The following is a 13,660-nucleotide window of genomic DNA, read 5'->3' on the forward strand; positions in this document are numbered from 1 at the left end:
CATACCTTTTCTAAATATGGATCAAAAGCAGGCACTGATTTGGCGTATTTTTTTGAAGCTTCTATAGATTGCTTTTGATCATCACTAAACAAACCTTGATTCATTGCCAAATAAATTGTACCACCACCCAAGCCTAATTTCAGCAAAGGCCTGCAAAATATATATATATATATATATATATATATATAAAACATTTATAATAACTACCGAAAATTTATAATACATCAACTTTCACTGCATAAGAACTGAAAATTTATACTTCAACTTTAATAAGAACTAAAAATACATAAAGCCGGTGCAGAAAATATAAAAAGCATATGCGAAATAAAAGGAAAATTTTCCGGTGTATAAAAGCACAAAACTATTAAATCGAATGAAGAAAATATACCTCCGAGTAACTTACGATATAATTCTCATCACGGAATATATAGTATTTACTTTTATAAATATTTACAATATCTCCCTATCGACCTTCCTACGGCAGTTGTAGTGTTAATTTCCCAGTTCACGGCTTCAGTTTTTATTCCCTTTTTCCGGATAATCTAAGACTTACAATTTATTTTGAGGATTTCAAAAATAAATGCAAATGATTAAGTAGAAGAAATGTGTTCACAGAGTAATACGAAACAACACATTTTTTTATATTTTAACTAACTAAAGAGTTTAACAAAAAACATAAGTTTCCTCAATATATTTAATTAATTTTACATAAATTAACCGTGTTAGTTTTAAAATTGCAGTGACAGAATAATACTTTTGACTGAGTTTTATCGCATATTATCCATTTTTCTAAAAAATAATATATTTCTGTTATTTCTGTTAAGTGGCAGTATTTGAAAAATGAGTGATATGCAAATCACTGAAAAGGGTTTCACATTGCAGCCGACTCAACATCGTGAGTGAGTCCGGCTATGTTGTGAAATGTAGAGTCAATTGTAAATGAATTCATTGTCCTTAATAGTACCGTAAAAGAATAGGTTTTCAACCGGTTTGTTGAAGTCTTGGGCACGCTTTCAAAAAACTAGTCCATCGGCCCACACAAACAATTGAAATGTATATCTGAATAGGAGTTACTGTTGTCTGTATGTGTTGTTAAAATCTCTGATACTCAGCAGTATGTTTTTAAATCAGTAACAACTGTATTATATTACTGATCTGAAATCTGAGCTATATGTTATCTATTTACATGCAAGCAGAAATGTGCAAGGCGCTCAGTATGAAAGTACTGCTTTAATCATCTGACATTAATTCCTGATGTCAACTTCCGAGCTTTATTCCAAGGTAAGTTACTTCGATTAGTTTCTTCCGATTTGTATGCTAATCACGATTTGCTTTAAATGTATCGAATACTTCTGAGCTTTTTCAGCTTGGTGTTTACATTTTTTTTTTTTTTGTGTGCCGAACATGTGACTTTTTTTCACGTGATGAATCTTATATTTGGAATCGTATGTCGATTAAACTAGCGTTTAATTCCTCTGAATTATTATTTAATAAGTAACTTAAAATTGAAAATCATGTTTAATTGTCGAACTTGACGGATAAGAATCATGTTTAATGGTCGAACTTGATGGTTAAGTTACATTTAAATAATGACTAATCCGGTATTCTTTGATGTTTATACTCTGTTCAAAATGATTACATAACTTGGATAACTTGTGTTTTGCTCCGATGAAACTCGTAGATTCTGTCAGTGATGTTTTTCATTAATTATTTCGTTTAATATTTGTAAAGAATTGAAGCAGCTCATCGGATAAAAAACTTTGAGCATTGTACGGAGTAGAATTTCCTTTCTGATAGTGTGCTGAGAGACATCCCTATTGCTGATGGATGTGGTTGGTATTTTGCTATGTTATCGCTGATTAGATGTTAATGTAATTCAACTTGTATTTCATAACTATGGGATTCACAAAAGATAATGTTAACTATCTTATTTTTATTGTGAGGGGATATAGTGCTTGAATTTCTTTGTGTTTGATTTGGTATTTGAAATAAACTAATATGGTATTTTCAGTGCTTTTAATTTTGCATAACATATTAAAATATATCAATCAGCATATTTAAGGCTGTGAGTGCAGTTTGTTAATAGCAATAGTTTAAATTTTCTTTGAAGTCCATAATAATTATTCATGTTTAAGTTATATTCATATTTATTTAATTGTCATAAAATACTATTCTAATGTTTTATTATTTCAAACTTTTTTAAATTACAAATTATTTTCTGGATTTAATGATAAATATTTATTAATGCATGACATACGAGATCTTATTCAGTGTATTTAATTATTAGGTATTTAAATATTGTATTCAAATTAAATAATTTGCATTTCAAATCTTGGCTGTAAGAATCTTAGAGAAATGTTTTCCTGTGCTGTAAATCCTTGCATATATTGAGATTAAACAAAAAGAAATATTGAATTTACTTTTGTAGATCAAGTAATACTATATAATCAAAATTATTGTATAAAATAAGGTTTAGAAATCTGTGTGGTGTAAAATACTTGTAAAAGTAATTTTTCACATCTGTAGAAATATTGAGCATCAAAAATCTCTGGAAGGAAAATAATTTATGAATATATTTAGGAAGTTATTTGACAGCTAGCATATCTAGTAACATGTAATGAAAAAATATTAATTATGCTTAAAATGAGACTTAAGGGCCTGGTGGCGCAGTGGCTAGCACATCGTGCAGCAGCGCCACAAGTTCGGGGTACGTTTCCTGATCTGGGTGAGGTCGACTCAGCCTTTCATCCCTTGATTTCCATCCCTTGGGTCGATAAAATGAGTACAAAGTTCGCTTGGGGACTAAACACTGGGGATCCTGTGACAAGCTGACCACTTGTTCAGGACATATGCTTACGCACCCCATAGCCCACGGTCAAGAAAGCAGATTTCGGGGCACTGCTGGCCTTTGCCCACTAGGGTTGTTGTGCCACTGAGAGTAGTTTTTTTCAGTTTAAAATGAGACTTTATAAATTATGCAAATTTGTTTTTGCTTTAACTGAATATTCTTGTTAATAGCACAGTCAGAATTGTAGACTTTAAGTAGACTTTAAGGTACCACTTGTATTATGGCGAAGTTGTTGTTTCATTTATTGCCAAGTTGTTTCATTTATGGTAGCCTGAGTAGTTGAATGTTATGGAAACCCTATTGTGATGTAATCGAGTGCATGATTCTGGGAAATTTTGAATCATGGGATGTTTTGTAAGCGCTTTAGTGGTGTGTGTTGGTTTTATTGTTTAGACAGTAGCATGGCTGAATGTAGTAAAATTAATTTGAAGTTTTTGTACGATTTGGAACAAAAGGGGTGTTAATTGACTGCTGTGTAAATGAAGGTTTACTTAGTAGCCCTTATAAGTGTTCTGTATGTAGGAAGGATATGCATCTAGTCGAACATAAAAACCGTTTAGATAGATTTGAATGTGTTTGTAGGAAAAAAGATTCGGAACTACTCTGATATGCGCCCTCAAGTCGCCAAATATTTTTGGCGAGAAACTTCACGCTGCCATATTACTATCTAAATTTTTTGTCTACATTTTGAACTTTTAGCTTAAAATGTCTCCAAAAACGCTGTTTTCACACATACAAAAACTACGTTTTGAACACACAATTTAGCTAAAAATCCGAAACAAAAACAAAAAATTTAGATAGAAAAAACGTAAAGTTTCTAACCAAAAATATTTGACAAGAATCCATGTACACAGTGACATGTTTTAACTTAAAAAAAAAAAAAACTAAATTGCACAATGTAGGCAACGAACGAATCTACAAACTACGCAGACTTCGCTTTAATAAATTAACATAACAACAATAAATTTCATAGAATACCACGTACACAGCATCCTGTTTAAACTTAAAAAAAATTCTACGAATTGCACAATTTAGGCGAGGAAGGAATCTACGATCTACGCATTCCTCGCTTTAATAAAATAACATAACAACAATAAATTTCAAATAATACCATGTACACAGCGTTCTGTTTCAACTTTAAAAAACATCTACGGATTGTACAGTCTAGACACTAAACAACAAAATAAACTAAAATAAATTTCAAACAATTTAAAAAAACAACAATAACGACAGAAATTCATACTAAAGAACCAATGAACATAACAGTCTACAAAATAAGAACAAGGATAAAATAAAATGCACTTACCATGAATTAATGCGTTTTCGAATAGCAGAAATATAAATTTCATACTGCCTTTAACATGCCGCCACGTAATCACTATTGTATTTACATGACAGCCAGACACACTATCCAGAAAATTTATACTATGGTTCACAAATAAATAAAATCACAAATCCCTACTTCTATCATGCACTGCCATTAAAAATAATCTCCCAGACCCTCTTTCCACAATTCCAAATACCCACTACCCTTCAACAGGATAGCTACAATCATATTTCCTTTTGCCGAACTTCAATTCAACAACTACCATTTTATCTTTCCCTCCCATCTTCTCAGACACAGAGGCGAACCAACGAGCTCCAGCGAAAGATTTTTCAACGTCAACAGGGTTGCCATAGAACACGCAATCGTGCCAAAAACCAGCGCAGAACACATATCGCTACATTTGGTGAAATTAGGGCGTATATTAGAGTTGTACCAAAGATTCATATGTGGCGATGCCGATATACGAATTCGAGTTCAGATAATTTTAGGAAGTTTTTGGATGCTATTAAGGAAATTTGTATGCCACAGACTAAAGACGAAGGAACTTCTAAGTAGGGTAAGTGGATATTTGCTTTTTGTAGTGCTTAAATGTATAACATGTTTTTCCTTTTTTATATTATTTTATTGTTTGGTTTAAAATGTAGTTTATTGAGATTATGTATTTTTTGTTTGCCTGTGTTGAATTGGGTGCTCCTTTGACTTTTTAAGTGAAAATATATCGATGTGTACATGGACAAAGTGAAGGGAGTGTGCAATGCAAGTTTGTGCAATTCTTAGATTTTTTTAAGTGAAAATAGATTGACGTTTATATGGATAAAGTCAAGGGAGTGCGCAATGCTATTTTTGTGCAATTCGAGGATTTATTTTAAAGTGAAAATAGGTCAATGTGTACATGGATACAGAGTTGTGCAGTTCTTTGTCTTGACATTTTGGCTATGCATAGTAGCGATTATTGGTGCAAAAATTGCCGTTAATGTAAGCCAAAATAATAAGTAAAAGAATTGCACAAACTCAGTATCCATGTACCCCCAAAAATTGCCAAGTTTCGCCAAGGGGTACCCTAAAATATACTTTTACCTCAGAAACATGTTACATGCAATTTTTCAACTATGTGTTAGGGGTCATAATTTATTGAATACTTAGAGCATTGCAACTGTATTATAAGTCTGTTCTATTTCTTGCAAACAACTGATAAAATTCTAGTTCAAACCTGATATTAAATTACAACAATAATATTAAATCTGTTATTCATAAATTGAAAATATATAGAATTTTTTCATCTGAATATTATACATTGTCGGTTGATCTTTACCGTACGATACTCCTTGGGTTTTGTGTGAAAAAAATTGCCAAGTGGTATTGGTTGTTCGTAAAATTTGGAAGCCCGCTGCATGAAATAGATTTTTCGGTAACCCTAATGTTGATAATGTTGGCAAAACTAGCCTTGGAGAATTTTTTTTTTTTTTTAGTTTTTGTCTTTAAAAAGGGGTTATGTCTGCAAATATCATCAAACATGTTGTGATAAATTTAGATTTTGGCTATTTTGTGTAATATTAGCCCTTTCATATGGACCTGGGTTTTTTGTTCTTACCATTCTTTTCAATTGCTGTGTTTGGTTGTACACGCATGGTATGGTCTTGGATTTTGAACTTGCTATTATTTTTCTATGTGTACCATCATTTTAGTATGAGGATGAATGTTGATTAGCAGTGGATGAGCCGAAACGAAGAAAAATTTAATTGTTTGTGTGGAGGATGGAGGGTGGGAAGCGTGAACATATGCACGTGAAAAAAAAAGGTGTCTTAAAAAATTGACGTTTCATTATTTATTCTCTGTGTGTTAATTTTTGTTGAAAAATATGTTGTTTAATGTTTTTATGTTAGGAAATATGTATTTTTGGTTATTTATTCCTCTATGTTTGTGTATTTTTGGTTATTTATACGAACTCTGCAAATTTTTTCAGCTAAGACAGCTGCGAATTTTTTCTGGTTAGCTAACTTTGTTTTAGCTTCCTCATTTTCTTTAAGTAAAATAGATCAATGTTATTTACAAAGTTAAGGCAGTGCCCAATTCCTAATTTGTGCAGTTCTCTGATGTTTTTTAAAATAGGTCTATGTGTACATGGACACTGAGTTTGTGTAAGTCTTTGACTTCTTGTTTTGGTTTTGTGTTGCAGGCCGATCTTGGCATCCAAAAAGAGACGATTGGTCAAGAGGGACCGTAGAGTAAATTTTAACAAAATTGTCTATTTGAATCAAAAAAATATGAAATTCAGGCCTGCATAATCTTTTATAATGTAATCTTTTTCTAATTTAAATTTCTAGTCATTTCTAGTCTTAAAATGTATATTAGCTATATAAAAAAAGAATTACCATAAAAATAAGGGTAACTGCTTTTCTCTGTTTTCATGTATCGGTAAATTGATGATTTGAAAAGGGTTTTAAATTTTTATATATATATATATATATAAAGTGGTGAATATTTGTAATAATTGTAATTATTTTTTAACTTGAAATATGTGTAGTGTTAATTTTTGATGAGTTTTCAGTTATCTGCAGAAGCATCGGTTGGCATTACCTTCGATATTGATTCTATTGCATAATTATTGTTTTCTGATTAACCCCTTAATGTAAAAGTAAAAATTTAGAAAGGGGTCTTTTTTCTGTCAATTTTTTTATTTATTTTAATTCAGCCTCTTTATTTTAACTGAAAACTATAGCAAAAATATATTTTTGCATTCGTATCTGAAAAAAAGGGCTAATCTTTGGAATATGGTAACAGGTAGTTTGGCAACATTTTGGTAAGGCAATAAAGGTTACTAGCTAGAACTTTAGCAGTGTACATGGATAAAGTCAAGAGTGTGCGCAATGCCATTTTTGTGCAATTCTAGGTTTTTTTTTAAGTGAAACTAGGTTGACGTGTACATGGATACTGTGTATGTGCAGTTCTTAAAAACACGGCAAGCAGTGGGCGATTCTGCACTTTCTCCCAATTTCGCACCTTATCTTCGTTATGATTAAGCACTTTTGTTCCATAAAAGTTCTAGTATAAGCATAATTCGGCTAGCAGATTGTTGGAAAAAAATGTTGAGTTTAAAAAAAAAAAAAAATGCCTTTACTTCGTAAAAACAAAATGGCGTCCAAAACAAAACTAGCAGGTTCCTGTAGCAGGGTTGGTCGCCATATTTTTGCCAAAAAATCGCCAAGTTACCATAATCCAAAGATTAACCAAAAAATGTTCTTGAATGTATTTATTCGGGTGTGTAGAAATAATTTAGTTTGGTGTATTTGAGTTAAACTCGGTTGAGTACATAAAGAGGTTAACTGGTTCTACATAGCAGATTAAAAATGCCTTCTACTTAAGGAATTCTACTTAAGGATAATTATGTTTATGAAATACGGTAAATCCTTGCCAAATGTGGAGGCAGTGTCATTGATATATTGCAAGTACAACAAAATCATGTTTTGTAAAGTTAATTTTCTGTGGGAAAAATATGTTAGGTATAATTCAGATTAAGGAAGTACTATGTATAATTTAAATAAACCTAAATATTGTTGGAATTAAAAAAAATAAATAAAAGTTAATTGAAAAGATTTTTATTACTGCATAATAAGTGCATTCTACAGTTATTATTTTTTTTTAATGTTGTGATATTTGCTTGGAACAGTGACTGATGCAACTTTTTAAAAGTTTGTTGTGAGAAGCATAGAGTGTTTCAATGCCTTTCATAAAGTGCCTTTTTTTGGGAGGGGGTTGATTTCCAATACAAAATCATATAGTTCCTTTGCCTTTTTACAAGTCCTCCCCCCCCAACAATTAATTTAACTAGTTGTAAGTTAATAGCAACTTTTGAGAAAAGTGTATGCTACCTTTTGTCCACTGGGGCTGCTATCTTCGGCAGGATTATCGGTGAGGTTAAAACGGACTCTTTTGCCAAAGGGAATTGAAGCTAATGACTCTGGTATCCATAGCAGCACAGCATTAGGATTTCAATAGCATGATGCCTTAAGCTATGAACACCATCTGGAATAATGGAGAGTGAAAAAAGCAGAAATAAAATGCTTTTTCAAAGCAGAAATAAAATGCATACGGTGTTCGTCTTAGGAAATATTAAAATTCGTTTGTGCACTGTTAAGCATTGCAATGAATTAATATTTTCTGTTCATTTATTGCCTTCTGTGGATTTAGTAAATTTCAGTTGCAATAGTTAAAGACGCTGATTCACTTTTCAATAGGATTATAAACTCTAGAATAGCAATTATTAATAATCAAAGCTTTCTTTTTTTAGGGGGGTCCCTTAAAAAGCAAGTGTTGCATTCGTAATATTTTTATTATCTTATTTAGGAATTTTGATTTGATCTATTTACCATCGGACATGAGAAAACTTTTACTATATAAAGAAAAAGTATTAGGAGCGGTAAAATAAAAATACAGCTAAGTCATATTATAGTCAAACTTCTTGTGTGATAACAAGATGACCCCCTCTGAAAATGACCAGTCTTTTTGAAAACACACATGAAACATTAGTATTGAACATAGTAACTTTTAAGCAGTTGTCTTCATAGAAAACCAGATCTTTTGGAGAGGTGGGAGATATAAAGAAATGGTATATTTTATTCTGTAAATTTTCACAAAGGCATCATCATACATGATTGGTGATGTGTCATGAGATTAGGGACTAAAGACATGTTTATCCGCTAAATTTTTTCTTGCTTCTATCACGTTTGGACAAAGATGAGCCTGAATTATATTAGTTAAGTTATTTATTATACTTACATCTACTTCCCGCACATGCTGAAAGTTTATCCGAGTCTTAAATAAATTCTAAGAACTTGTCTCTCCTAAATTATGTTACCTAGTGCAATTGCACCAGCTCTAGCACTATCCTGGATTTATCTGAACAAAAAAAAATCAGTTATTCTGATTTCAAACACCACAAAAAGTAATCTTTTGGCCTTTGAATATAACTTAAAAAATCTATTTTTTTGCTTATGAAAGGAACTTCTATTAAATTTGTCATTGTCAACACACTCGACACTTCCCAATGCAATTAAGCTGAAGTCTGCAATCATCGCCAAGAATACCATAAAAGGTTATCATGCTGTTTCAGCTAATATTATTTGAAAATTTTTTAAAAAATAATTCAAAGACTCAAAAAGAGAATATGCAAGAAACAAAAACAGAATTTTGCATGGTCACCGGAACATAATGAGATACTATTGCCAGATTTGTGGGCAGATAAAGTACCAAAAATATTTAGATATTGCTGCATGAGTCATTTCTCAAGCTGTTGTGTGTTGATAATAGATGATGATGAAAACAAAAAAATGTTAATGATTTACTAGGTTGCCACGTGGGATATTAATTATTCAGTAAGTGTAATAGTAAATGATTGTTTCTTCAGTACGGAGATATTTTCTTGAGTGCCAAAGTGAAATTAAGAATCACGATCCACCACATATTATTCATGAGAAAACACCAAATGGGCATGTGTGAAGCATACAAAAAAATTGTATAAGAAAAAAGGTTGCTCGTAGTCCGGAAGGCTGGATTTTAGATCATTCTGGAATATTTGTAGCCTAGATTTCACACTCTGTTCTGTATATACAATACCTATATCAGTCTTCATTTTTTCTAGTAATGCATTGATGCTTTTCAAAGTATGACTTCTTGCTTTGTCTTGATGAAGTTTCACTCTTTGAAAATCATTGGGATGAAGAAATGGAATTTCTTCTCTAAATATAGGACATAAAACTTTCTCTTGATAGTATGTTGAGTTGATTTTAACATTTTATTCCACTCACCTTATTTTTAATTTCCCACTTTAAGAGAATTCTGTGACAATCATAAACCTCTTACTGGGACTTTCTTTGCATTGACAGAAACAGGTTTATGCTTTTTTTATTTGTTTTAGATAATAAATCTCCTTTTTTGTTACAGTTATTTAGGTAAGTGATGCTTCATCAAGGGTTATAATATATTTCCATTTATCTCTAAATAATATTTATGTGCTAAATAGTTTTCATACAGGGTTCTACAGATTGCTCTGCAATGAGTCACATGCCTCAGTAAAAGCTGGAGAACATTATGCTTTTTAGCTTTTTTAAGTTGTAAATCTTAGTTTATTATTTTTATTCTTGTTACAGATGTATTTAAAGACTTTGCAATTGATTTTGGCATTGGCATATTTTCTCTTATTACTAACGATTTAACTTTACATTAGAAGCAGTGTGTACTTTTTTGGATGTTCGTTTGGAGTCTTTTGATATCAGAGTAAAGACTGATATATTTTTCCTATATGATTGATAATGTTGTAAGTTTTGCATTAAGACATTTTAATGCCATGCATTTCACAGTTTTTTTTGATTATAGTGTAAGAATACTTCTCTTTGGAAAGCTCAAAACGTATCCTTCAATCCATAGCTTGTTTATATGCGACATTTTGAAAGAAGAATAAATTTAAATATAACAGACAATATTTCTTATTTCAAATAATAAGCTATTGCCAAAAATTTTTATTCCACGACATTTTCTGCTTTTTAATTCTTTATCAAAATCATTCTAAAAATGTGTAAATACCTTCTGTGTAATAATTATGCACTGACGGGCCAAAACATTACGACCATCTCTACATTTTTCAATGAACTCATTTGGATTATATGGAGGGTATGTGATTAAGTGGGAATGGTATTTAAATGCTGCTGAGAAGGTAAGGAATCATACGTGCACTTTCTTTTGCGAGTGATGGGAAAGGTTTACTGAATTTGATAGAATAAATAATGCAATGGCCCGAAGACTCGGAACGGGTGTCTCTGAAACTGCACCACTGGTAGCTTGTTCACGATCTGCTGTTGCAAGTATTTATACAAAGTGGATACATGATGGTGAAACCAGCTGTAGATACCAAGGTGTTGGACATCCACGCGTCATAAAAGAAAAAGGACGTTGGAGACTGTCCTGTTCGGTACAGCAAAATTGGCACCAGACAGTGGTTTAGTTAACAGTCCAATATAATGCAGGCCTAATTGCAAGTGTTTTGGAACACACAGTTCAACAGACACTGTTGGATATGGGACTGTGCAGCAGACATCTGGCTCCTGTGCCTCTGTTGACCAAGCGTTATTGTCAACTAGGCCTACATTAGGTTTGAGAACATCGAAACTGGATCATGGATAAGTAGAAGACTCCTTAAGTGGAAGTGAAAGATTGCCTGGTCGCATGAATCATGATTTCTTATTCATCACATCTGTGGTCGTTTCAGTGTACGCCATCTTCCAGGCAAACAGCCCCGTCTTGTATAGCAGGTGATACTATTGCCACCCATGCACAGACTTGTAGTGGTTATTGTTTGGGAAATGCTCTCATGGGTGTCTCTGGGACCATATTTAGTTGTGGTAGAACAGACAATGAAAGCTGCAGACTCTCTGAGCATAACTGGATCAGGTGCACCCTTAGAGGGCATCTGTCTTCCTAATTGGAAATGGAATCTTCCAACAACTCCCCATGTGACAAGGCTCGAATGGTGTTGGACTGGTTTGAGGAGCATAAGAATGAATCCCACTTAACTCACCTGTCCTTAATCTGATAGAGCACATTTGGGATGTGATGGTGCGGCTGCTCAGAGCTCAACCACCACCATGTTGGAATATCTCACCTTTGCGTGACTGCTGCTTAGACATGTGGTACCTGTCTCCAGTCATCTACCAAGAACTTATGGCATCGATGCCAAAGCGAGTTGCAGCTGTTTTGCAGGCCATAGGTTGCACAATGTGGTTTTGAGTAGGTGGTCATAATGTTTTGGCTGTTTTAGAGAATATTATTTACTTTTGATGGAAATTTGCCCTGGGAGAATCTTATTGTTATAATGTTATTGTCATCACAATCATTGCTGTAGGTACCAAGAAATTTTGTAATGTTTTTGCAAAAGTTCTAATTACTAAATTTAAGCAGGTGTGTAAAATGTTCATTCTGAAAATGAATTATTGTTGAGATAAATATATTTTCTCAATTTTGTTTCTGCCTGTCTTTTAATTTATGATATTCGTACTTTTTGATAGGGGGCCCGTGTTTGGATTCCTGATCCAGAACATGTTTGGGTTGGTGCAGAAGTTGAGAAATTTGAAAAAAATGAATTGCATGTGGAACTTGAAGATGGAAGGGTAAGTAATATTTTGTTTTATTTAAAATTTTGTTCATATTCCATGTACATTATTATTTATATTTTTGAAATGATGGTTCATTCTGAAACGTATGGGGATTGAGGGTGCCACCAGTTCTTGCAGTTTCAAATTCACATTTAAAATTTCAATTCAAGTAATTTGATTCATTACAAATTTAATAATTAATATCTTGCTCTTAAACAGAAGTCTTATTGATACCATAATAGGTTGATACATGTTATTTGTGTTTTTGTGCATTCGTACAATAAAGCTAAGCTGCACAGTAAAAAAATAATTCTGAAAACTCTCACAAGAAAAGTGTATACATTCCATTATATTCATCCATATCATAAGTTTAGAATATAAGATAACTATCAGCATTGCATTGATTTTGTTTTAAAGGTTACAAAGCACTGTAGATATTATACATTTCACTAATACTAAGTATAAAGCATGAGAGATTTTGTAACAAGTGAAATGTTTGAAAACTGCACAGTGCATATAAAGTAGTTAAACTTCTTTCTTCAAATGGCATGACCTCTTTGTACTTCGTGAGAGTACTGCACACATGACTAGATTCACTGTGCAAATTGTTGCAGTATTAGGCTTGCTATGATAAAATACATACAATGAAAAATAATCGAGAATTGTTGAAAATCATGTTGGTTTATTAAATTGATGAATCATTTAGATGGAAATGTCTGATGTCGTAACTGCTTTTGTTGTCAAGTGTTTGCAGTCATAACTGTGAACACTTGAAAGTAAAGAAGTGTTTGCAGTGATAAGTGTGACTGCAAGTACATCTTATGCATCAACTGCATAACATTCTACATCATCTTTCTAAAAATATTTATTGCACACACATATATATTCACAAACTATAATTTGTCTGCATGTTTTTATAGCTTGCTGTAAATCTCCAAATATATTTTGAATATTTTTGTTAGATAAAGTTTATGTATAAGTGAAGCCATACAGTTCAAATTCATATAATTTAAGGATCATTTGTAGTTTTTAATTTTTTATAATTTTTCATGCTTTCTTTGATTTTTTTCTTTCATTTCTTGTTAAAAGTGTTAGAGATGTTATCATTTATTAAATATTGCTGAGATTATTAATAGTATGTTAGACTCAATTGTTATTATATATTGTCCAATAATATCCTTATATGAATTATTCGAGAATCTTTATGGTACAAACAGGAAAATAATTAAATCTTTGCATTTTTTACAATGTGAAATTACTGCCTGTTCCTTCAACAACTGCATTATGTCTCAGCAACTACATGATGAAAAATAACATACATTGAAATTATTTTCTCATCTG

At 32.0% G+C, this 13,660-nt stretch overlaps 2 protein-coding genes across 8 annotated transcripts in view; one reads left to right on the plus strand and one right to left on the minus strand.

Moving 5' to 3' along the window:
- The window catches only part of LOC118192658 (MICOS complex subunit MIC13-like), a 60,237-nt gene extending 59,676 nt beyond the window's left edge, over nucleotides 1-561 (minus strand). Inside the window, exons 1-2 of one of the 3 annotated variants that reach the window (XM_085812002.1) lie at nucleotides 404-561; nucleotides 6-150 (exon numbers count right to left, since the gene is read on the minus strand). In XM_085812002.1, the coding sequence (XP_085668128.1) occupies nucleotides 6-150; nucleotides 404-417 (159 nt within the window). In that variant the 5' untranslated portion in view covers nucleotides 418-561. Of the gene's footprint in view, nucleotides 1-5; nucleotides 151-388 lie in introns of all 3 variants that reach the window. The other 2 variants (XM_035363661.2, XM_035363662.2) reach the window with 2 other exon arrangements.
- A 203-nt stretch (nucleotides 562-764) lies between these two features.
- didum (dilute class unconventional myosin) overlaps nucleotides 765-13,660 on the plus strand; it is a 148,002-nt gene continuing 135,106 nt past the window's right edge. For 3 of the 5 annotated variants that reach the window (XM_085812000.1, XM_085811999.1, XM_085812001.1), the window contains exons 1-2: nucleotides 766-1,281; nucleotides 12,233-12,334. In XM_085812000.1, the coding sequence (XP_085668126.1) occupies nucleotides 1,255-1,281; nucleotides 12,233-12,334 (129 nt within the window). In that variant the 5' untranslated portion in view covers nucleotides 766-1,254. Of the gene's footprint in view, nucleotides 1,282-1,501; nucleotides 1,833-12,232; nucleotides 12,335-13,660 lie in introns of those variants that run through there. The other 2 variants (XM_085811997.1, XM_085811998.1) reach the window with 2 other exon arrangements.

This window comes from Stegodyphus dumicola, chromosome 2 (assembly GCF_044657685.1).
Source record: "Stegodyphus dumicola isolate Sdum_Otavi_A_Nest chromosome 2, ASM4465768v1".
NCBI classification, from domain to species: domain Eukaryota; kingdom Metazoa; phylum Arthropoda; class Arachnida; order Araneae; family Eresidae; genus Stegodyphus; species Stegodyphus dumicola.